General features: G+C 36.1%; 1 protein-coding gene and 1 non-coding gene across 7 annotated transcripts in view; one reads left to right on the top strand and one right to left on the bottom strand.

Moving 5' to 3' along the window:
• Positions 1 to 9,049: 9,049 nt before the first annotated feature.
• LRRC7 (leucine rich repeat containing 7) overlaps positions 9,050 to 26,907 on the bottom strand; it is a 561,274-nt gene continuing 543,416 nt past the window's right edge. For 5 of the 6 annotated variants that reach the window (XM_078451792.2, XM_078451793.2, XM_078451796.2 and 2 more), the window contains one exon: positions 9,050 to 10,989. In XM_078451792.2, the coding sequence (XP_078307918.1) occupies positions 10,882 to 10,989 (108 nt within the window). In that variant the 3' untranslated portion in view covers positions 9,050 to 10,881. The remainder of the gene's footprint in view (positions 10,990 to 26,907) is intronic. The other variant, XM_078451795.2, reaches the window with a different exon arrangement.
• LOC132675353 (small nucleolar RNA SNORA51) lies at positions 13,848 to 13,977 on the top strand. Its single transcript, XR_009608755.1, has one exon. It is a non-coding gene; the product is annotated as a small nucleolar RNA SNORA51 (small nucleolar RNA).

Consider the following 26,907-nt stretch of genomic DNA (forward strand, 5'->3'; position numbering starts at 1 on the left):
CGATTAGGGGGCCAGAAGGAAATGGTTTCCTCTGGAGGAAAACACCAGAGGATTTAAGTAGTTTTACATAGACTTCGGGAAAGAAGAACTTGTTTTCATTCTATTTTTGCTTGGGGTTGGAAGAAGAAAAGATTAAATGGTTTTAAGAGAAACCATGAACCCACAAATAAATAGGACTGATGGAATTAGCAAAGGAGAGTCCCATACAAGGGTGCTGGCTAAGTTGTGAGGGTGAGGATATAATTAGCTTAGAAGCAGTAAACAGAAATATTTGGGTTTTAAAACTACGATCAAGCCATCAGACACTCTGAAGTTCCAAATATTTAAGAATCAAAACAGCTTGAGGACAATGTCACCCAAACTGCCAGAGGCTCTCTGTCTTCAATACCCAGACATTCTGACTGAAAGAAGGGAGGTGGGGGAGATTTTAAACTACCTTTGGAATCTGATTATCACTTAATGAGAAATCTTTTGAAATACATTCCTTATTCCCTTTATAATAAGGTACAATCTGATTATATTATGCTAATTACACAGATAAGTTAGGAGTTTATATTAGATGCCTAGCTACTGCCAGATATCAGCTGGAAATAAAGCCATACACAGATACATACATATTTGGGTTGAACTAGTTGTAGAACTGTGTAAGGAAGGCTATGCTAGGCACATTTACTTCTTGATGTTTAAGTTTTAGACAGCTCATTTAAAAACATGTATTTTAAATAATTTGTGGCAAATATCTTTCTACATATTTAGAATGAGCACATTGTAAGGAAGCTTATTACAATAATGGCAGATAGGCACAAAATATTTGGAAATCACAATGAGATTAGAGAATAACTATTAAAAAGGTGGATGTAATAATTAAACTGAACAATTGGGAATATCAAAACTTCAAGTCACACATTCACTGAGGCTTAGAGAGACCCCTATGATTGGGTCTCTTTATGATTGGGATACAAGCAGAAAGGTTTAGTAAAAAATATAGAAACTACTTAAACCCAAAGCTCTTCATTTGTTTTCTTATATTGTTTAAATTTAAAGCATTGTTTCAAATTAATTGTCTCAAAAGAGTATAGAAATGGGTGTTAAAAGTTTTATCAACAATTTATTAACACTTACTTATTCACAGGTACATCAGCATAACAGGTATGAGAATGGACTGTTGAGAGTGGTAATCCAAACTAGAGAATTGCCAGGATTTGGATACAGAATATAGATATAAGGGCTCCATCTAGTGGCAGCTCTTCCTAACTGCAGACATGTTCTTAAAATGTATGTGGATCTGTGCAACTACAGATGAGGATAGTATATATCAGATTTGAATCCAGCAATTTAAACGGAGGGTCTTATTGGGATGAAACATATGTTTTGTTTCCTTTGCAGGGTGTGTTACTGAGGAAAGTGGTAGCCTATTCTCTGGAGGAATTTAAAAAAGCATTAATTCTTCCCAGAAGGTAGACAGATTAACCAGATCTTCTCAAGGTCCTTTTCTATCTTCTGATAGGACAATAATTTCCCTTGTTTTCCCTCAGAATTTGCTTATGGATATATTGTTTGATATTAGGTTTTATCTCAGAAAATTTCCCTGTTATTTTTTTTTAAGGAGATAACTTTTGGTGATTTTCTTTATACTGAGAAGTTGCTTGTCCAAAAAATTATCCACTAATTATGAAAGTAGTTTCTAGAAACAAATAGCAATTAAATGAAATATAATTCTAATACATGCCTCAGTTTTTCATTTTGAATTCTTTCTACTTCTAGAAGAGTGGGAGGGAGGCCAGAAACCAAGGAGAGCTGAAAGATCACTCTACCAGCCAGGAGAGAGGGGAGGGGGGGGAAGGGAATTCTGGAACTGTCTGAAGGAGGGGCATTGTCACCAACAGACTGGAGCGTGTGTCTAAATCTGAATGTGATTTCTGTCATCCAGTTTCTCTCTGTTCTTCTCTATCACTCTGTTACCTCCCTTCTTGCCCTTTTTTTCTCATTCTTATTTCCCTAATGTACTAATTTCTCTCCAACCAGCTCTCACGCCTGCTTTCACTCTTATTATTCTAAAATACTCTTACTTAAAATAGTTCAATTACTGTTACTATTTTGAAATATTCTTACTACTCTAAAATGTTACTCTATCAACTAATAATTTACTTTTCATTTTTCACTTCAATTGGTTCAAACAGACATTGGCATTCTTTTCCTCTATAAATATAGAAACACTGGGCTACAAGAGCAAAGCGTAGGTCTCTGGTGAGTTTGAGGCACCATACTCTTAAAGGAAATGATGATGATTGTTTCCTTCAATGTATATTTATGGTTTCTAGAATTTAAAAAATCCTGAAAAGAAGCCATCATCAGCCAGCTAGCAAGTTCTCCTCATATAATGAGGAGGTAGCAAGTTCCCCTCACACAAAGAGATTAAAAGACAGGCAGATGGAGTAATTAATATTATCTGTATAAGCAAAATAGTAGATGAGAAATGGATTTAACTTTGGGAAGATTTCACTCAATTCTGTAGTCAGTTTGTGTTGAAACTCAAATAGAAAAAGATGGGAAATAATTCTGAGAGAAAGCTAAGAAAGAAATGCTTTACTTAGAAGGAAATCAAGATCCTATGAGGTAATGAAGGAAATGTGGTTAGGAGCTTACCAACCTAGGGCTTTCCTCTCTTAGATGCTGTTTTTCTTTTTAGGGGCTACATTCTGCTTCCCCTCAAACCCTTAGATGAGGGAAGTATCTAATGAAGCTGATGCTAATGGCAGTATAAATAATTTTCTCTCTACTCCGATATCAAAAGACCAGATTCTGACCTCTATAAAAGTTTGGCATGGGGCACGTGATTTTATCAAGTAATGCAGATTGTCTGTGATCTATCTAAATAGTTCATCATGTTAATGCTATAACTTTTGTGGCTTTTTTTGATAATTTTGGCTGGAGTATATGACATTTTCACTTTAGGGATACAGGTGGTGGAATCCGTCCATGAAATGAGGCCAAAATGCAATGTGTAAACATTGTCAGAGTGAACTATGGTCAAAGGCCTCTGGACAGGCTTTTCGTTATTCTAGAACGGACAGCATGAGGCAGAAGTTAAATTTTAGAGCTAAAATAGGGTGGGGGACTCCTTCTTCCCAAGTACCTTTCCCTAATCCCATTCCCAACCCAACTCTTTACCATTCCCCATGCCTCCAAATTTTAAAAGTAGCTTGAGCAAAGTAATCTACCAAGTCGTAATGTACAGGGAGAAGAGCCTTAAAAGGGGGTCTAAAACCAGATCCAGCCATCTGTTTGTCTTCTCAGTTCACAGTCACATCACCTCTCTAGGACTTTGGGCCTCTGATAAAATGAGGAAACAGGACTTGATTATCTCTAAGATGTCTGTAAGGCCAAAACCATGGCTCTGTAAGTTCAACCTCATGCACTCATTTCTCTGAAATATTTCTGGAATCTATATGCATGACTTCTTCCAAGATGAGAAAAAAAAAACCCAAATAAATCAAAAGGATAGATGTTATATATTCCAATTCAATGAACAAAAGCCATTTCTTAAACTTTTTGGACAATGTTAAGGTCCTTAGAACACAAATAAGGGAAATTAAACACAATTGCTAACACGTGGAAGAGGAGCTTAAAAGGTCTTAGGAGAGGATCTGGAGGATTGGAGGGGAGGAAGATTAGATTAAAAGGGGGAATTAAAAAAAAAACAACACTAGAAACAAAAGACTAAGAATGGTGAATGAACTGAGAGTTAAGATTGTGTAAACTGGACATAAACTTCCCACTAAATTTAAAAATCCTGTCATCCATTTAATTATTGTATAAACATTTATTGAGCACCTACTATGCTTCTGAGTCTATGACAGGCACGAACGATCCATGGTAAGCACAACCAGATGTGCTGTCTGGAAGCTCTTCTGTCTAGAATGCCTCTTTTAAGTATTGTCTGATCCTTTCAAGGAGTTGATGGGAGAGAACGAACAAATACCAAATAGCTATGTGATAAGTGCTGTAGATAGAACAGAATGTGGTAAGTACTATAAAATATGCAAAAAAATTAATAAGACCTTATTATCATAGGGAAGAGAAATTTCTTCCAGTTAAGATCAGGTAAAGTTTTATGATGGTGGTGATGCTTGAGCTGGATATAATTTCAATAATTTAGAAAGGGAATGGGAAGAGGAAGACATCACAGTGGAGGGACCAGTGTGGGTAAAGGCAGAGGTTGAAAATCACAGGGAATACTTAGGGAAAGGTAAGGATTTCTAGGTGTCTACATCACTGGTTATGTATAGTTAAGGTGAAGAAAAAACCAACAATTCTTAGATTCAGAGGAATCAGATTTCCTTGGAAGAATAAATAGATTCTATGATATGTAAATATGTATGATCTAACCTCACGCAAAGTCATGGGGCGGAATGAACAGCCTTCAGCGAAAATGTCCCTCACCCCACTGAAGGAAGTGAAGTAAACAAACAGGAAATGGAGCTGCTGAATGAATATTCACTTCATTGCATTTCTGAGTGTATCATTCTAACATTGGATAATCAGGACTCCCATGCTCCCCAATAGTCGGTAAGAGGCAGTGGTCATAGGAGCAACCCTTTGGGGACACAACACAGAAGAAACTCTTCAATCCAACAGTCCTTGTATTTTAAAGTACTGGCTTCCATCTCCTTCCCCGAACATGTCAGGGGCCTATAGACACAGTGCTGTTGAGGAGCACCATCTTTCACTATGTTCTCTCTCTTCTTTAGAACGAACAAACTGGCAAAATTCTCTTCCACGGATTCAAGGGACTCTGGTTGCTACTTATCTTGTCCAGTAAGGTCTCTTCTCTTGTCACTTCTAGCCTATCAAATCTTGCCCTAAATCTTGGCAAACATTGATAATGGCCTCCCAAAGGCCATAAGACCCTGTAGGGAGACCTATGTGTAGCTCCAAATGGAACAACCATGCTCAAACCCAAGAGAGATTTGACTAGATAAAGATGCTACTTCCTTTTGCTATACACAGGTTGAGGGCAGGGACAAAGGGACTCACCACATTGCCTTGTACTGTCTTTTTTTCTGGAAGCTCTCTCATCTTCCCACTTGGTTGTGAGACTCTGTGCAGAGGAGACCATGTTGTATCCCTTGCAGAGCCTGGTCTATAGTTGATGCTCCACAAATAGTTGTAAACATTGCACTTAATGTTTTCATTATATTCACCAATAAAATGCCCATATTTTGAATTTTGAATGACATACCTTAAACTTCTGAGATTCAGCTATAGTAATTGTTTTCCTGTGGAGGAAATATGGATTTTCCTGATGAAAATAAGTCTGTGTAAGATATTTTAATCCAGGTATAGAGATACCTGACTATACACTGCTTACACATGTTAAAGATGGGGGGGAAAAAAAAACTAGCACAAATAATACAATTGTGCAACAGTGATAGTTTAAGTATATATATATATATATATATATATATATATATATACCTTTCAAACTAGAGAAAGATTGGATCATTTATTTAACTTTTACTCAACACTCGTTCCCACACTCATTGAAAATTATGGTAGGTTTGAAAATAATATTTGTAAAAATTTGACCCATGGCTTTTTCTTTGGGTCAGGCCTACATTGGTTCTGATACCAGACTATTAAGAGTCACAGGATTTCAGTGCGTTTTACATAAACACTGTCAGGATTTCACAATCTTCCACTCTTTAGGTACTGCAATTAATAATATTAGGCAAAAAAAAAAAGTGTTTTGTAGCATAATTTGGGGAGATACTGGTACAGCTTCAGAGATATCCTTATCTGTGCCTGTCTTACATCCAGTTCCATTTCTTATCTTGCTTAGTGCTCAGTGAGTTGTTACCAAGTGTGAGCTTACTGTCCTACAACAAAATCCAACAAGGGAAACTAGCAGATGAAGTAATGCTTCTAAAGCTGGAACCAGCGTATTATTTCCCTTCCCTTTCAGTTTTCTCTCTTTACTTCCCCTGGAACTGCTCTTTGGGAAGATTATGACAATCACATTGTTAAAAGTCCAGGGGAGTCAATATTCCTAGATTTTCATTTATTCCTTTTAATCAAACATCAGAAATCTCTGGCTTCTCCAAAATAGAAGGCTTGCAATCTATATCCTCACAAGAGAATGTTTCCAAACCATTCTCTTGCAGAGAGTGTCAAAGGTGAGGAAGATTGGAACCTGTCCCACTAGCAATCAGCTGGCAGGCTTAGAAAGAGTCCTCAATATGGTAAAATTCAACACTTAAAAAACAGAAGTGGAAACACGGTTCTATTAAGGCATTGTCACCCTTGCTCTTGAACACACAGTTTGTTGTCAGAGACAGAAGTGTTCCACCTTTGCACCTTGGTTAATGCTACTAATCCAGGTTCCTTGATCACCCAAGAAAGTTCTTCCCAAGCTGGAAGCTGGAACCATCAGTAGATACTCAAGTGTCTCCAAACAATTAGAACTTTAAGGGGCCCTCTTAGTCTTGTGTCAACAGGATGGAAGCAGCCGGCCACTGCCTTTGGAACATCATGGGGAGTTAGAGGGATGAATCTATAGCAGCAATAGCAGCAATGAAGAGAGGTCAGTTTTACATACTAGAAACAGAAATGACCCCGAAAGTTTCCAAATATAACTAGAAAACTTGACTGCATCTGCTTTGACTTTTGTAGAGTGGGATGTTTCAGAAAATACATTCTCTGAAATGTTTAGATCAAATGAACCTGAAAGGCTGCATTGGAGAGCTGACACCCAGGATCTCCTATAATATTAACCCACACGCTTTCTATGCACATCCTTTTTTCCACAGCCCATGTTCTATTATCTTTCTATAATGTATACTTGGGTGATGGTCTTACTGAGTGATGGGGAAACATTCTGGGCCAAGGCAAGATGCTTTTCTTAGTGGAAAGCAGTTGTATTGCTTGGGAAAAAAGGTTCATGCAGGTGATCTCACATCTGAAGATTTCCCCCCAATAACCAGATGACCAGATAACTACAACCATAAGAGAGGGCACATCACCAACCCAGTGTTTGAACATTTTATTGAGCCTCACAAAGATTTAGCATTGCTGTGAGAGGAATTTTACTGGAAACTCAACCCTGCTCTTCTTGATACTATGTAAAGGACCCATCTTCCTAACTTATTGAATTTCATTATTTGCATAACTTTTTACTGACCTAGTGTTTTAATAAACCTGCTATTTGGTCAGTATATCAGGAGTCAGTCAAACATATTGTCTGGTTGAATTCACCAAAGGCTTAGAGTAATAGTCTTGTACCAACATGCCGACATGGTGGTTTATCTGGTTATGTTGTATTGTTGCCTCTTGATAACAGTGTCTCCATCAGAGTAGACATTCTTGATCTGTGTGCCAATGAGGGGCAGAAATTGACTGAGGACGGCATTAACAGCCAATGAAAAGACAAGTTAGGAAACAAACTATGTTTTCTAAATATTTAAATTTTGGTGAAGATATTAAATAGATTTTTATGATTTATAGTAAAATGTTTTTTTCTGGCTTCCTTCATCTAGTCATTTTGGCAAATTCAAATACTTTTCACTTAATATTTGAATGTATAAATCTAATTTCTTCATTTTCTTTCATCTGAGTACACTTTCTCTTCAGTTCACCTGGTGAAATATATTTCAGTACTACTTTTTAAGCAAGCAATTTTATTAGTAATATGTGTGCAGCCATCTTTAGGATTAAAAACAAATTAATGTTGATTTGTCATCCTCTCTTTAAAACTGCCTTTTTCATATTGAAAGTGGTAACCCAATGGAAGACCCGGAAGTGACTGGGATTGTTAGATGTTTATATAATTAACAGTTCTAATTAACAGGGACGCATGTATTTTACAGGTTTCACTGAGTGATAAATCAGCACGATGTAAATATTAGCATGTTATACTGATTTTGAGTATTCCTTGCCAAAAATCCACTCATATTTTGAAATTACTATGCCTAGATGACTTATGTCTGAAGGTGGAAATTATCATAAGGGAGATTTTGTGACAATGTATTATAAGCCATGTAAGTTGGTTTTTAAAAGTTGTCCACTAATGTCTATTTGGCTTGCAAATCTGTAAGAATTCTACCAGTATTTTTCAGTGCTTGTTCTTTGCACCTCTGATCCTTCTCATTCCCCTTCATTGTGTCTTACTGATCCACCAGATATAGACAGCTGCCTCAGGAAAAAGATCTCAATAAAAATCAAAGACCAAGAGGTGAGTCTATTGGAGTCATCATGAATTCCACTCCTTTGTTGTTGTCAATCTTCTTTTTTTAAAAGCACACCTTTAACTTTTTGGGGGAGGAGTGGGGTTGGTGAGGGGCAGTTAATACAAACCAGATTCCAAATTCAGGCAGCAAAAGCAGTTATTCCAAAAAAAGTCAATACTCAAATTAATGTATTATTGGTTTTTGTCACATATGGAATAAATTAGATTTTTTAACCCCCTTAAGTAGTTAGTGATTTTATTCAATCTAAAAAAAAAATGCTTCTTTTCATTATTACCTGCCTTTTCTCAGTATGCAGCATGGCAGTACAAGTGACAATGAGGTGCTTTGGCACATCACATTTCTTTTCCATTTGGTCAGGGATCCCTTTTCACTTTTTCTCACTTCCTATGGAAGAGGAAGGATTAAAGCATTGGCCCGGGACAACGTTGTCACATCAGGAGTGGCAGAGGTGTTTACTACGATCCTCTCAGCTTTGTGCCTCAGAAGCATCTCCTGAAACCCTGGGTTTGATGTGGAAACCTGACATAAGAAGAGACTTGGGAAGTCCTCTATCTGGCTCTTCTCTCACCTCTCCTGTTAAAGATTAAACAAAACTGATGGGATGACTTGAGATGCTTCATTGCCACCAAACTATACCCATGAGTTTGTTTTTCCTTTACATGATCTTGTGAGGCCAGTGGCGGGGTGGGGGGCATCTATCTTGATCCATGACGATCACTGTATACTAGGAGCTGGAAACAGTGGTACCATGGTTTGGTGTGAGTGTTTGACAAAGAAAATTAGGCTCTGAAAGACATTTCTCATCAGAAACTGTCAATATATTAAAATGCATTTAAAAGTTACTTCTGGGAAACATATTAAATAGGCCAATCATTTAATCATTTGCTAAATGTCAAACCCTATAAAATCATGGTATAATGTCACCCTGACATAAAGCAACATCAAAATTAGTGCATCATCTATAAAGTGAAGTATCATTTGCCTTCAAGTGACAAATTCTATTGCCAAAAAATACCACTGTACTTCTAATAAGTGACACTCATTTTAATAGACCCTACAAAAATACAGTATTTTCAATGTCCCCATAAAACAGTTAACTTACAAATATTACTCTCAGAGCTTTGGTGACATCAATATGTGATACTATTGTGAAAATCCTTATAGAGTACTTGAAACACTAGCATATAAACTAAATTCATTATATATATATAATATATATATAATGTGGAACTATGAGGGGGAACATGCATACAACCAACTCTGGGAAATTATTCTGGAATTTCAAATGAACATTTTAATCAAATTAATGACTAATATATAAAAGAAATATTTTTAAAGGATTATAAAATGAATTTTGATCATTTATAGAGGAAAACAATTCTAATGTAAAAAATAACTAATTCTATATTAACTATGCTTGTCTTTCTCTCCAGTAAGACAGACTCAGGATTTTATATACTTTGAAACTTTTTTGGAAAAAAAGTATTTTCTCTATTTTTGCCCACAAAAACAGGCACTGAAATTAATATTACAGGTAGACCACAGCTCTGAGAAATTATATTTGCAGTTTCATATTTAAATACTAAAGTTTTTTAATCATCCACCATAACTTTCTAACAACAGTCTTTCTTAATGATAAATTTTATCAATCTCCAAAACTCATTTAAAATGATTTAAAAGTAGCAAATTAGATAAAGCAACACACAAATAAATTCCACATTTACAAGTAAAGAAATCACAGGGGCTACATTTTATAATCAACATAAATTTGAAAGAAAGAAAGCAATATCTTTCCTGCCACCCATCATTCACTGCTTAAATTTGTGGTGAAAAAGATTTATCTATAATGACCTTTAGTCTGTATCTTAACTCTGTGTGTATTGTAACTAGCTAAAGGCATTGAACAAATTAGTTTGTCCTATTTTTATTCAGGTCCCAGAGATAAATGGCTAATTTATGAAATATTTCACTCTGTGTTATGAGAATTTAGCAAATGAATATGGAACCAAATATAAACACTTTATACCATATGTACAGTTACTTTCATAAGGCATTATCATGTAATTTTTATTGAAAAAGATTCAATATAGTAAAGTCTTATTTTAAGATATAGTTTCTTTCTCAATCCGAGATGTTTAGTTTATGAAAATATTATTTTTCTCTATATTCTTTTTGTATATATGCCAACATATACCTGTGCTAGAAATATTTTATGGGAATTACAATTCTTTATATTTGTATTTTCTATATAAAGGCATATACAACTTTGAGGCAGTGTTTCTGATGGAGAGCAGAATTCGTAAAGAGCTTGTATGTGCTTCCGTGCTCTGAAATTATATGAAATCCACTTCGAGAAGAAACTTATTTGATTAAAAAAAACAAACCAAAAACAAAAACAGAACTGCACCAATGCACAGCCAGAGGCTGACAATTAAAACTAATACATAACCACATGAACATCATATTTATATAGTTAACATTTTTAAGGATGATCAGTGCTAACATATAGTATTATACATTTGGCACTAATGTTTGCCATTGGTCCAGCAATTGGCAAAATTTGTTTCTATGTATAAATTTTTTTTTTTGAACATTAGGTCTGGCTAGACGTATCTTCACTATTTATAAAAAATATTTAGACAGTAAGCTCACGTTGAATAACTAGGTCTACTGTGTTCTGGAAACTCTTCAGTAGTAATACAGCTTTTTCATGTTCCATATGTACAAAACTATGTCCATTTGCCTGTAAACACACAAATAAAACAGGGCAATCAATGCAAGATACTTGTATGTCACTTCACCATTGTTTCTCATCATAAGAGTCAAGGGAGTATTGAGCAACCACAAGTTATCAGTTTTTAAAATTCACAGAATTGTAACTATGGAAACAACGAATTAATTTCATCCAGATTGACTCAATTTATTAATTCAACAAATACATTTATGAAGCATCCCGTATGTCCTATCTAGGACTGTCCTGGCCACTGTGCTAATCATGGAGATACACTGGTGAATAAGAGCTAGATGTGTTTGAAATATGGTACTTGTTCTGTGGTTGTTCTTTTGATTTGCTTGTTTTTTGCAGGAACTTAGTTGAGATGTTTTGGAAGTGCCCACAGGACCATTGCCTTCTTGCCATTTAATTTCTGATAGAATAAATCCATCAGCAAGGTCGAATATTTCACTCATGACACACGATTGTGCACTTATAGTATTATTAAATCTTATTTTGCCTTACTGAAAAGTTCTTAGTTTATATATTTTTATACGAAAGAGATCATTTTTATTTCTCCCATTGCTAAATGCAAGTATATTCATTATTTATACCAGTGGTTCTCAAGGATGCCATCTAATATACCTAAGAGATCGATCCCTCAGAGGTAAAGCATTGACATTAGTAACAGTGAAGATGCTTGCCATCTTCTAGTTAAGAATCATCAATCTATGCATTCAAAATCCATTTTTGAAAGTTTATTTATTTATTTTGAAGGAGTGTGCAAGAGTGGGGGAGGGGCAGAGAGAGGGAGAGACAGAATCCCAAGCAGGGGCTCCACACTGTCAGTGTGTAGCCCAATGTGGGGCTCTATCCTCTGAACGCTGAGATCATGACCTAAGTCGAAATCAAGAGTCAGATGCTTAACTTACTGAGCCACCCAGGCCGCCCCCCCAAGTCCACTGTAAACATAATTAGCCTAAGGTTTCAATTTTGGGATTCCAACTGACTATTATTTAACATTTCAAAAATTTTCTGCAGTGACTGCTCATGGTTCTTTTTTCTTTTTTTAATTTTTCTTCTCTACATTAAATTACAGATTCTCTTGATTGGAATGATTTTTATTATTAATATATACAAAAGTGGATCCCATAAACCTTCACTGTCATGACGGACAAAATAAAACCCAATCTTACTGGAATTTGGTAGGAATAAATCTTGGAAACTTAATAGGTAACAATTATGTAACTGTTTTCCTTATAGGCTGGGACGCCACTGATTTGGAAGAGTCAGCCAAATTGACTACTTGGCAAAATATGGACAATAGAGCCAGTTAATTGGTTGAGTTTTTCAATTTTCAATTTGCTGAAGTTAATTTTGGGAATCCATTGCCTTTTTTGTTTTATTTTTTAAATGCTTTCTTAAAATATGATTAATATTTCACATAACCACTCAAGATATTTCACTGCTTTTGACTTTTTAAAATTTATAAGAGGGGGTACCTGGATGGCTCAGTTGGGTAAGCCTCCCACTTTTGATTTCAGCTCAGGTTATGATCTATCTCACTGTTCTGAAATGGAGCCCCATGTTGGCTCTGCGCTGACAGCAGGGAGCCTGCTTGGGATTCTCTTTCTCCTCTCTCTCTCTGCTTCTCCCCTGCTCATCTTCTCTCTCTCCCTCTCAAAATAAATAAATAACACTTAAAAAAATAAATAAGATTGAAAACAGCAGCTTTCTAGCATTACTGGATAGTCTTTATATCATAGATGAAAATCGTGGGACACAATATATGCTATCACTAGTTTGTTAAAATTGGTTGGCCAATGATGTGATAAAGAAGAAAGTCCTAAAATATTGCATTTTTTAAACCAAAGTACATCTAACAAATAAGGAAAATACTAGGACACAAAAAATGTAAATCCATGAAAACCCATATAACTAGAAGTTTAAATTTATTTTGAATTAAAGAATCTCCCCCTCTCTCCCTCCCTCCCTCCTTCCTTCCCTCATTCTCTCTTTCCTTACTCTTTTCATCTCTCTCTCTCTCTCTCTCTCTATATATATATATATATATATACATATATATATATATAAATATAAATAAATCTGTACCTATCATCTATCTATATCTCCTTTAACATGTATAACAACAGTTAGTTAATTGAAATGCCTATCAAGGTTGGCATTGGCTGTTGCAGTGGCAGGAAACAGTAATTGGGTGGAACTTTGGGTTTGTTACACAGCCCAAATTTCTTGCTTTAAGTTATAGTTAAAAGCAGACAACTGGGTTCTGTGTGATGTTATTTCTGGTTAGACGGTGATGTGGAATAGAGAGAGCACAGCATATGGTACATTCTTTTTATTCTCAATCTGTATCTGACATGAGGAAAATAGCAAACTTGGGTGAAAGGTATGTTTATTTTTGAGGAATAATCTAACTACCTTAATGCTTCAGTTTGACCAAAAGGCATACCTTAATTGTGAATTAAATTTAACTTTATTTATTTATTTACTTATCTTCAGTAAGCTCCATGTCCAATATGGGGTTGGAACTCACAACCCTCAGATCAAGAATCACGTGTTCTACGGAATGAGCCAGCCAGGTGCCTCTAAATTTAACTTTAACCATGGAGTCCTTGAATGTTAAATATTGTTAATAACTTTGTGAGTACTCAGATTTCTTCTATGAGAAGACTCAGAACCTGGAATTGGAATGAACTCAAACCTACCAAGAATTTTCAGAGCATTGTTTGAAATTTAAATATCTTGGTGTTTCAGGGAAAACGAATGTTTCGGAATTTGGAGGCCATCAATGGTATATTGTCCACCATTAGACTTCACCGTTCCTGGTTTTAGCAACTACTAGTCTCAAAATAATGTCAATTTTGAGCCTCCTGGTGCTTACCACAGGCTGTGTTCTTATACTGACTGTACAGAAAGAGGAGGCAGAGTAAATCCACCCATATACACCCCAGCCCAGTGCTTTGCCTGGTCTGTGTTGGGAATGGGGGGACATAGATTGAGGTTTTGAATCTGACTTGTTCCCTATTCTCCAGGCAAAGAATAGAAATGGAGAGAGCTGAGGCTGTAGCTTTGAGACATAGCAACTGGGCAGGGAGGGATTGTGGCTGGCTCTTCAAAAAAAAAAAAAAAAAAAAAAAAAAAAAAAAAATATATATATATATATATATATATATATATATATATATATATATATATATCAATTTTAAGGGCATAAGTGACACAGAACCCAGATAGCAAATTAATCATAGCTGTTAATTTTTAGTGATACTTTTATCAAAAGTTCTTCAAAAAAGGTTGCTCTGTTTCTACCATTTTTTCAATCAAACATCAATCTTTACGTGTTAACTGTGCCCAAGGCATTGTGCTTGGCACTGGGGATAGGAAGTAAGAAAGAGATGACACAGGGACGCTCCCATCAAAGATATGACTATATGGAAGGGGAATTTAGCCATGGACACAACTAAAAACAATGTAGAAAATGCCTTACCTGTAGTAAGGACTCAGCAGTTGCTGAATTGAATTAATATCAGAAGAGATAAATAATGTACTAGAGTAGCTCAGTGGAAGGAAAAGAGAGAGGTTAAATTTCCAGAGAAGTTGTTTCTCTGAGGTACATGAGAAGTTTCCCTGGTAGTCACATCTGGCAAGAATGTGATTAGTGAAGGGCCACAATCAACGTCTTGTCTCAAGGCTGGGGTTCTCTCCAGCCTTAGACACATGAACAATTGGCTCTTTCAAGTAAATTTTTCAACAATCTATGCAGGGAAAAGAGTTTTTATATGATCCAGGTATGTAATCATTTTAATGAGAATTTAAAAATAAAAATACCAGTGAGTTGAGATCTTAGGCTTTAGCATAAGAAGCAACCATAAGATTAAACTAATGTGGAGGGGCTTGATAGGATGTGGGGTTAGTTCATAGATTCCTTTCTTCAAAATGAAGAGAGATAGTTCAGTATGTGAAACATTTAAACAGAACTTTTCTGGAGAGACAGAGAGAGGGAATGAGAGAGAGAAAAAGCGAGAGTGAGAGCAAGCATGATCTAAGCTAATCCTGTTATTTTATAAATGAAAGAGTTATATCTCAGAGAGACCAGCTAAGTGACTGAGGCCACACAGCCAGGGCTGAATGATTTGATACCATAATATTTCTTCTCATTATTTTTCTCAATACTTCACTGAAATAATAAGATTACAATTGCTTCCATAGATTTGAGCTGGCATTTCACTGATTATGCTAAAATAATGAACATTTTCCCCTTGAAATTATTGCTATATCACCTCCTGACATAATTTTGTTCTTCACTGCAAAACCTAACTTCTCATTCAGATTCCTATCAGGATTAACTTAATTCATTCTAAAAATACTGGTAGAAATAACATTTAATCCTAAATTAGCATCTCCAGAAATGCTGAATCTCTCATTCTTATTATAGTATTAACTCTGGCTTAATTGGGTTCTTGTAGCCATATGTGAGCTTTCGCTCTCAAAAGTGGAAAGACTAAGTCAGGCTATCTGCTAGGACAGTGCCAGGAAACTTGAGGGGAAATGGATTAAAAAAGGAGAAAAATTTTAGGGTAGAATCTATAAATTTGGCATCTCATTGAACATGGGTATAAGAAACAAGAATCAAACTGTGATACAATTAATGAAAAATGGAAATGAAAATGGAGTTTGAGGCCATGGCAATGTGTGCAAGGGAAACATTGATCATATATTTAGAAACAAAAGAGTAGAGTTCAGGAAGGAGGTCAGAATGGCAGTATCAGCAACAGAGGTTAGGTTTTACTGCAGTTTGGTATTCACCACATGGAAGGCTGAGAGATTTATCAGAAAATAAGTTTAAAAGGGAACACTGTGAAAGAAGGAAAATCTAACCAGGGGAGTATGAGGGGGCTGCAGCTTGGGACATGGAGAGCAGAGCTGAGAGATAGTGTTTGCTGTTGACCTTGGCATCTAAGAAAACCTGTCTGAATTAAGGACGGGGAAGGTAAAGCAGAGCCTAATCCTTCCTGCCCAGGGATGGCAGAACTAAAGAACAGAGATTCCCATGGGACCGATGCACGACGGGGAGAGAATAGGAAAGCTGGGTTCCTGAGAGATCCCGGGAGGAGAATAACTGGGAAGAGTTGTCATGAAGGGGGATCAAGGTACTGTGCTCATAAAGTAGCAGGAAATCCAGGAAAGTAAAATCTTTTCCAGTGGCCCCAGTGAACCCTAGTTTTCTGCAGCAGAGTAAAAAGCAGGGAAAAGGAATAGCTAGATGAAGTCTGGCCTTGTATCTGGGTCTGTTTCCAAAAAACAGGCTTCAAGATGTTCCGAATCGCAGTCCGGGTTCTAATTCAAGGCTAGAAAGATCCCATGTATAAATGAGCTTTTAATATCACTTTAAATATCAGCTGTTAGTTTTCATGCTTTGTAAGTGAAAAATGAGAGTTATGTAGTTGGAAACTCAAATACAGGGCTGATTTTCCAGAAGGAAATAAGCAGATTGATAACTTAGATCACCGAGTTAAATAAACACTAGGACTCTACGTGCAATGTTAGTACCCAGACATGTTTTGGATCTAAAACCCAAGCTTTGGTGAGCCTCAAGAGGACTGTTCAAAATGCCACAACTAAGGACTGCCTGGGAATGGGTTCAAAATACCAGGAAGACTCTGAACGATCAGAAAGCACACTATTTTAGAAAGTTTATTAAAGATTAAATGAGTTAATATATGTCAGGTGCTTAGGCCTGGCAAACTATAAATCAATCGAATGTTAGCTACTGCTATTAATATTACGTCACTATTATTTTCTTGAATTTTCATGGAGTCACAAATAGAAGGACAAAATGTCAGAGGAACTTTTCTTTTTTCTTGTTAACCCTAATTTTATTTATTTATTTATTTATTTATTTATTTATTTATTTTTAGTGTTTATTTATCTTTGAGACAGAGACAGAGCATGAACAGGGGAGGGTCAGAGAGAGAGGGAGACACAGAATCCGAAACAGGCTCCAGGCTCTGAGCTGTCAGCACAGAGCCCGATGGGGGGCTCGAACTCACGGACCGCGAGATCATGACCTGAGCTGAAGTCGGACGCTTAGCCGACTGAGCCACCCAGGCGCCCCACCCTAATTTTTTTAAAGATGAAAATGTGAGGAGGATTGGAGACAGTACATGAAATATCCAAGCTCAGAGTGCTAGTGACTAGGTGGGAATTTATGTCACAGATGTCAACTCTGCATCTTGGCATAATTCATCCCATTGGATGTTGTGAAGTTGGTAATGACTGTTTTAGGTTCATTACATGAGTTCAATATTTAATATTAATTGAACCATTTCTTGATATGGAACATTATGTTAGACCTGATGCTGGGGGATACAATGATGGAAAGGGTTGGAAGAGGGGTTTGAATATTTATGGTTGTCTTATGTATCTGACTAGAAAAAGAGCTGAGGAAATAAAGGACAGTACTATGCAATATTAATTGCAAGGTATAAATCCAATGATGCTTTGAAAGTGATGCATAGAACCTACATTTGTGCATTTCATAATTTGGATATACATAATGGAAATGCAAAAGATGGTTGGAAGACTATATGTTAAATTAATGAAATTTTTATTTATTAGAGAAATTTTAATGTTTATTTATTTATTTTGAGAGAGAGAGCGAGAGAGAGAGAGAGCGAGAGAGAGAGAGAGAGCGCGTGTGTGCATAAGTGCGGGAGGGGCAGAGAGAAGGAGAGAAAGAAGCCCAAGCAGGCTCTGTGCTGCCAGTGTGGAGCCCGATGTGGGGCTCTAACCTACAAGCTGAGGGCACACCACTGGCCCGTCTCGCCCGCCACGCCGGGGAGGTGGGGCATGAGCTCACGTGTTAGGACCCGAAAGATGGTGAACTATGCTTGGGCAGGGCGAAGCCAGAGGAAACTCTGGCTGGATCATGACCTGAGTTGAAATTCAGAGTTGGATGCTTAACTGAGCCACCCAAGTGCCCCAGCTAAATTAACAAAATTTTAAAATACATTGCCACATTTGGCCACATACATGTTTATATAAACACAGTGTCTATTGTGGATTATAATAAAATGTGTGCACTTTAGAGGAAATAGCAATTTTATGAAAAAATGAGAAATAAATGAAATGGCTTATTAAGTTAAAATAAAGTTAATAAAAAAAAATTTAGGAATGAAAAGATATTCTGAAAATTTTATGCTTCCAGAATATATGGCTAATGGATTTCTGGCTTTAGCTGATTTGAAAGTATAAAGGAACATTTTACTGTATAATCGTTATATTGTTTCCAGAAGATAGCCTACCTTTTAAAAATTCCATTTGATATCTGTGCCATAAAATGATTTTTAATTGCCCCTTTGCATGATTTAGATATGGAAAGATGGAGGGTTAATGAAAAACAATATTTACAATAACAACAAAAAGTAGAGTTTTGTAATTATGGTAATCAATTTACTATAAAACATACTTGGTTTCTGGATTTCATCCTTTTTTTCCTTCCAAGATCTATCTTTGATTTCCTTCTGGTAAATGATTTGTTAAATGGATAAATTATGGATGTTTACACTATAGAACTTCTACAGAGGATTCTGTAATTCAAGATTCAGGAATTTTGTTGTACCCTTATTATTCAAAGCTTTAAATTTAAAAACTAATTGCTAAGGAGTCTTGGCCGAAAGGTAGGCGGTATTATCCAATAAGACGGAGAGCATGACTCTTTTAGGATACAAAAGAGAAATGGAATTAGAGACTCAGATGTGTGATTTTTGTTGATTGAAACTCACCTTCAAGGACAAATATTTAAAGGGTCAGCATAGATGCAGTTTTAATTAAAATTTTTTTTTAATGTTTATTTTTGAGAGAGAGACAGAGAGACAGAGAGAGACAGAAAAGTGTGAGCAGCGGAGGGGCAGAGAGAGAGGGAGACACAGAATCTGAAGCAGGCTCCAGGCTCTGAGATGTCAGCACAGAGCCCAACATGGGATTTGAACTTGGAAACCATGAGATCATGACCTGAGCCAAAGTCGAATGCTTAACAGACTGAGCCACCCAGTCACCCCATATGCGTGTATTTCATATATTAGATATACATTAGTACATTAATATCTTTGAATGCCTAGGCTCTTGGAATGAGGGAAAACTTAAAAAAAAAATACAGCAACCATATTAGAGTTATAAGGGCAAGCCTTCATGGTGTTTAATCCTGACAGCCAGACATTATGAGAAACAGTAGAAATCTTAAATAATTATAATTATGTTTCACATTAGCTACCTGGAATTAATTCTCATTTCAAAATTTTAATCTGATAGAGTGCTCTCATTAAATATTGGCATATATTTGGAATTGAATATACTGCATAATCAATACTACACTGACTTTATGCCAAGTCATTTGGAAACTTTTCCTTTCTATCAAAAATCTGAACTATAGATCCTAAATTCTGGGAGAGTTCCTATGAAAAGTTTACACAGAGCTTTTTAAATGTGAGAAGTCTGAAGTCTTAATGGCTTTTACTTTAGTATTAAAAACTCTTTATAGAATAAAACATAGATAAGAATTTCTCTTCTATCTGAAGTGCACACATGTATTGCTGCTTGAATATTTCATGAATTCAGGCTCAAAAAAGACATGTTAAGATAGAATAGACTCAACTAAACTAAATACTTTGTCAATTTTTGGTTTACAAATTTGGGCATGGAGGGCACCTGGGTGGCTCAGTTGGTTAAGTGTCTACTATTGATTTTGGCTCAGGTCATGGTCTCATGGTTTTTGAATTCAAGCCCTGCATTGGGTTCTGTGCTGACAGTGTGGAGCCTACTTGGGATTCTGCCCCCTCCCCCTCAAAATAAATAAATAAACTTAAGAAAATTTTTTAACAAAAAAAAAAGTTTAAAAAATTTGGGCATGGAACTGATAATAGTCATCTTGAAGACATTTACTTATTTATCTGATTTTAGAATGCTGTTTTCTTCTTATCAAACATCTTAAATGAGCATCTCTAACAAATGGGTTCCCTACCTTGGTTTGCAGAGCAGTTCCCTGACAAGATAGATGTTATTTATTTTAAAAGAAATAGAAACTGCGAAGTGAACCGAACTGCAAAATCAACCTCTCATTTTCAGGGGCTCATTGTAGCCATGTTGGTTTCCATTTGGTAAAACATTTTCTCTTAAAAGAAGACAGAGTGGGAGCTGATTTTATTAAATGTTTGAAGTCCCCTTCTATCTATCCTCTCTTCCTTCTTCGTTTTCTGCTCAGGTAATTTTGGGCATGTCTGCTTCCTGGGCTAAGTTGTATGAAGCTAGGGACTTAGTTACATTCTTTATTACATTGTTCACATTGCTTGGCACAATACTTTGTACCCAGTGGGCGTTTAATACATATTTTCCAAATATATAAATAGCAAATGTGATGAATATGATGCTATCAGTAAAATTTGTTGCAGTAAAGCCAGTATTGTATAATGGAAGAAGGTCAAATAAGTTATTTAACCTCTGTCAACAGTAGATACCTTGCAGGGTTGTCTTGTGATATAAAAGATACAATAGAGGTACTTAATTGTTATTTTTATTTCAGCCAAATTATGGAAGTTAAAGGCAGACTAATGAGCTTAACTTGTTTTTGTTGGTTTACCTGTTTTCCTTATCTCTTATTTTTTTGATGTGCAATAAGTATTTACTCAATCTTTTATTAGCTGACTGTACTGAACTTCATAAATGGAATGAGATATGGAGTGAAACTCTGGCATATAAAATCATAAACAATTTTGAAAATAATTTTTTGTTGTCTTCTAATCAAATTGTATCAAAAAATCTTATTCTTTGAATGTATCACATCATTATAAGCAATAGTTTCTCTAAACACTAAGAATGACATGACATGATTACTGACCCCCTCCCCCACCTTTCCCTCCAGCCTCTCTTATGTTTTTGATTTTCAACCACCAAATAAAATCATAAAGAAAAGCATTAACTCATTTGACCTTGCTGGGAAATGCTTTAGTGAAATTTCCAAATACCTTAAATTTATTTTTTTTGAGTCTCATACTTCCTTTTAACCATAATGAAAATTTCTCACTCTACTTTTTGTAGCCTTTTTGGGAGAAATTTTTAAAAATTCAGAGACATGAATATACTCTAACCCATTCTGAATGACTCATGATGATAATTATGAACATGAACTCTCTGTGGGATAAAGCTGTGGGTCCAGTTAGATGCTTCTATAAGTAACATTTCCTAAAGTGTGTTCTGTGGAGGTAGTTAATTGATGTTGTTATTAAGAGGGATGTATGGTTAAATATGTTGGGAAATATAAGTTTGAAAGATTTTTCAGGGTCTGAAATGCTTAATACATTGTGAAATACTGAAGCAAGGGATAGAATCTGAGGTGACTCAGATAATTTAAGGGATGCCATTGGGAAACACCTTATAGTCTATACTTAATGACTCTGCTGTACTTTTTGAATTTTGTTTCTGTCTTTTAAAAGAAGTTTCTCTCCTTTCCTGCACAGTGAAACTGTCAGCTATGACTTCCTGTTTCTGACGATGTGCCTGGATCCACAGGGTTTCTCCTTGGTGGTCTGGAAAGGTAGGTAAAAGATTCCAAGTATCCAAGTATGAAATCGGGTTTTATGAGTAAAAGGCATGATATTTAGTGCATGGGCTTTGTGACATTAATTATGGCTTCTCAGAAGCACTTTGTTTTGAGGTTGTTGAAGAAATATGCTAAGCTAAGTAAGATAACACTGTTAGCAGCTAACCACACCTACTGGTCCTTCAAAGATGTATAAAACTTCCATTCAGACAAGGAAGGTTTGATCCGGTGGTCAGATACAGATACAACAGTATATATCTGTATATGACAGATTCAGGCATCTGCGGACATTTCATTTAGACTTTTGGGAAGTCTAAACTTTTTTTCTCGCATTCTGAGCCTTAAAAGCTGTATCTCACCACCTCCTCCCCATTCTAAGCCCCCTTCGTGTTTCAGTTCTCCAACTCAGTACAAAACCTTAAAATTCTAGGATTTTCTTTCTTTAAGCCTGCAGTTTCTCTCTCCAGTACTCTCTCTTTGAACTCCACACTCATTCTGAATTGAGTCTCTCACCTCTGCTCCTTAACAGTGTTGCCAGGTTAGCCCACAGCTATTCCTCCTGCTACTTATACTCCTTTCTCCTCCCTGTTAAGCTTGGGGTAACTCCTGCTCACTCTCTTTCTCTCTCTCTATGTTTTTTTTTTTTTTTTTTTGATAGAGAGAAAGAGACAGAGAGAGAGAGAGAGAGAGAGAGAGAGAGAGAGAGAGAAAACCACACAAGCTCCATGCTGCTAGCACAGAGCCTGATGCGGAGCTCCATCTCATGAACTGTGAGATCAGATGCTTAACTGACTGAGCCATCCAAGGCACCCAACTCCTGCTCAATCAAGAGTAAATTCTCTTGATAAGACACTCCAAGTCAAACAACCTACTGACAGCTAGCTGAAACTTGATAGACTTGTTTGTTGAGAGTGGGGTCTTGAATTGTCTATATGAATTGTACAACCAGAGTTTCTTATGACTAGAAAACAAGGGGGAAATATCTTATTTTTTTGAATTATCATATCTTTTGATTATTTTATTTTGGTATCTTAGAGATATAGCCATAGACCAGGAATATATTTTGGGAAACTCTTAAAATTATGGTAAGGTAGAAGAGAGTATGAAATGATCTGCAATTATGTATCATATTAGTATACCTTATATGAGAAAAATCTGTTTTGATGACTGGTAAAATTTGGATGTCATTAATAAGTATTTATAAATCATTTAATTTCTTTTCTCCTGCCAAAGTTAGGCACTTGTGTGTGGACTAGGGGTGGACAGACAAATGAAGAGAATATTTTGACTACGGTCATATAGTAGAATATTATACTTATAAATATAATATGTAATATAATATGTAATATACTTCCTTAAATGAGCATTATGCTATAACTGTGAACCATGTTAACTATCAAGTACAATATATTATTTTCTCTAGTCTATTCATTTTTCAACAGAATAACTATAATTAATAGATTTTCTATAGTTAAAATTTTTTTAATGTTTTTATTTTTGATAGAGAGAGAGAGAGAGACAGAGACAGAGCACAAACAGGGGAGGAGCAGAGAGAGAGGGAGACACAGAATCCGAGGCAGGCTCCAGGCTCTGAGCTGTCAGCACAGAGCCCAACGTTGGTCTCTAACCCACAAACCGCGAGGTCATGACCTGAGCCAAAGTTGGATGCTTAACCAACTAAGCCACCCAGAGACCCCTACATTTTCTACATTTTAACATATTTTACATTTAAAATGTATAATAAGTTAGATTGAAATTTTTTTTTAACTGGAAAGAACGTTACAAAAAAAAAGAAACTATGATGTTAAACCAACAAAATCACTACTTCAAAAATGGTCAAATATTGGCAAATTCACATGGTTCAATCTAATAATTTTTTTGTGATGAATGTGCTTTTATTGTTCTCTCTCACTCCTGTAGGATTTGACTTTATGTAGGAAGATGAGGCCGGGAGGGTTCAAGTCTCCCAGCATGGCGCTAGCTTCTCATCCAACAGGGTCATAAAGCAACATGACTCACTAAACACAGTAGGTCATTTGAATATGCTCATTAATTATAGTGTATTTATTCTGGGAAAATGAACAGTGAAATGTCGGAAACATCATGCAAAAATATTTTAATTAAGATCATCCTCTAATGCACACCTCTTCATGTAATTCCTATGACATGTTCCTGATCCCATAGCAGAGTAAGAAGAGAATAGTGGGTAAAATAAGTTCTAGACAAAGAAAGGGACAGCTCTTATATAATAAATTTGGGGTTTGGTGGAGATTTAGGAAAGGTATATCTTTTTTGCTACTTAATATCTCTTTTGTTATTTGCTATTGGGTTAGATCAAACCCAATAACTCCCATCACTTAGGGAGCTCATTTGTTGATTTTTGTTTATTTCTTTGTTCCTTTTACCTTGATTTTCTAGGCTGTTACATTGGTAACAAGGCTTGTAAATAAATTTGCTCCTCCTATTTCTTTCTGAAAGTATAACCCACGTCTGCTTTTTAACTAGTATGAGTAAAACTGTGAATATAGTAATTCATTTGATTAAGGTCTATGTGCATTTTTCTTTTGCGGAAAATGAATTTTGATTTTATTGTACTTGATACAAATGAGTTCCAAAGCAAAAAATAAAATGTTACATCTTTCATAGTCATTTGTGGAGAGAAGAGCTAACCCGGGTGCAGCTCTTCTGCAGATTTTTGGCTTTTAACAGATTGGGTTTATGATTCCTTCCTACTTCTTGCATTAGGAAATGATTCCTTAGTGCACTTTGCTGTTGCTGTATACCTCTTAAGGACTAGAAATACTAAACTCCCATGTTCCTACATATAAGCCTTCTAGAATTGCACAGCTAGAAAAGAGTATTCTAACCCTGAGACTAGACACTAACTGATTTCTCATTTCCCTTATTCAATATATCTGTATTCATCTATACTGATTATCCATCTATCTACCATCATCATCTATCACCTACCTATAGATACATGGATGTGTAACATTTTAGCATGTAACATAAACATATATTATGCATTATATCTGGATTCTCCTGAATCCAGAGAGAAAAATCTTTCTTTTGCTACCTCTGTTATGAATGAAGACAACTCTTCGCCTTATCTCAAGTTATGGAAGACTTCTCTAAGCAGCCTGGCATTCCAAAGATCAGAGATCTGAGATTAACTGCCTACATTTTTTTCAGGCTCAGATAGTCAAAATAATTGTTTGAAATTCAGTAGAGAAAAAAAAAAAAACAAACAAACAAAACAAAACTAGCCCTTTCCTTTGCTAAACAGTAGCACTTACCAAGTGTTAGGAAATTACATTGTTAATTTATTCTTGACTGTTTTTCATCGAAATTTATAAAATCATTGAAGAGTTGAATACTTAAGCTGAGAGGACCTTAGATATAACATAAACCACAGTTCATTCTACACATAATTGTGAGTCCCATAGATATGATATAAAATGCTTAAGATCAAAGGGCTAGTTAGGAAATCCAAAAATATAGAACTTACAGAACAAAATGGCAAAAATAAATTTAGATTATTTTATGTGTCTATTTTGTTTCAATATTTTAACTCTAGAGATCAACTGCTGGCTTGGTCTTCTGCCTGCATGGACTGGACTCAAACCTGTTGGATGCTGTTTCTTTTCTTTTTTTTTTTTTTTTAATGTTTTTATTTATTTTTGAGACAGAGAGAGGCAGAGCATGAGCAGGGGAGGGGCAGAGAGAGAGGGAGACACAGAATCCGAAGCAGGCTCCAGGCTCCGAGCTGTCAGCACAGAGCCCGACGCGGGGCTCGAACTCACGGACTGTGAGATCATGACCTGAGCCGAAGCTGGACGCTCAACCGACTGAGCCACCCAGGCGCCCCTGTTGGATGCTGTTTCTACTGTGACAATGCTACAGGTCGGAGCAACCCATAGTCTTTTCAGAGAACTATGATTTTTGAAAACTTGAGTTTTCATGATCCTGCTAGTTAGTTTAAAATATTTCTGAGCAGGGACCTGGTTGGCTCACTCAGTTAAGCACCCAACTTCCGCTCAGGTCATGATATCAAGGTTTGTGAGTTCGAGCTCTTCATCAGGCTCTGTGCTTTCAGCGCAGAGCCTGCTTTGGATCCCATCTCCCTCTCTCTCTGCTCCTCCCTCACTCAAGCTCTCTCTCAAAAATAAGTAAACATTAAAAAAAAATATTTCTGGGGTACCTGGGTGGCGCAATTGGTTAAGCATCTGACTTTTGATCTCTGCTCAGGTCAAGATCTCACAGTTGGTGAGTTGAAGTCCCATGTCGGGTTCTGCACTGATCGTGTGGAGCCTGCTTGGGATTCTGTCTTTCCTTCTCTCTGCCCCTCCCCTGCTTGTGCTTTCTCTCTCTCTCTCTCAAAATAAATAAACTTAAAAAATAAAAAATATTTCTGGGAATAAAATATTAAAATATATGTATATATAGTTATATAGGGTTTATACTTTCCTATAACTTTTTGAAAGTGTTTGGTAAATAGATAGAAGATCTCCTCAGAGCTGAGTTGTATTGGGCCCTTGCATTGTTGTAAATGTTTGCAGAGCCAATCTAGAAGGATCCTTTCTGACATGTCTTTTCTTCCCAGTGTCCTGATAGATTATGTTGAACCATTTCATAATTGCTCCAAATGCTTAAATATCTGTGATGAAAGATACTTCTGCCTAGTGATATAGCGAGAAATTTCTGGGGTCATAAGTCAAAATACTGAAGCTTAAATAAACTGATGATACTTAAGTCCCTTTCTTTGCAATGTAGGAAATAATTAAGCAGAAGTGAATTCAGAAAGAGGAACAAAGAAAGCAAAATGGTTATACCAAGCATTTACTTAGCTGTTTACTGGAGTGACCCTTTTCTGTTCCACAGAGCTTTAAGTTAGAGAAAAAGTCGTTTCTCTTAGACAGTACATTTTAATAAGTCATCTTATATATAGGTACTTGTTCAAGTATCTGAGAAGGGGGAGGAGGGAGATATAACCATGTGTTTCACAGTTTTCAAACAGTAATAAGCTTACTGTTGAGAATTAAATATGGACGAGTCCCTTCTTCCTCATCCAAAGTCACATAGATACCCTATTTTGGTCCCTCATGACTCATATTTGATAGCTATGCATAGATTCTTATATGTCTCAATTCTTCTTCCATTACCAAATAACAGTATTCATATAAACAAAAATATGCAGACCATCTACTATATGCCAAATCGTGGAATGTAAAGAATTATATGAGATTGAATTTGTTTCTGACTTGCCTCTCAACCCCCCCCCCCCAAATAAAGGCAAATAAAAAATGTGAGAAGGACTAATTGCCAATCAT

The sequence above is a fragment of the Panthera onca genome, chromosome C1 (genome assembly GCF_046562875.1).
Source record: "Panthera onca isolate mPanOnc1 chromosome C1, mPanOnc1 haplotype 2, whole genome shotgun sequence".
In the NCBI taxonomy this organism is placed as follows: Eukaryota; Metazoa; Chordata; class Mammalia; order Carnivora; family Felidae; genus Panthera; species Panthera onca.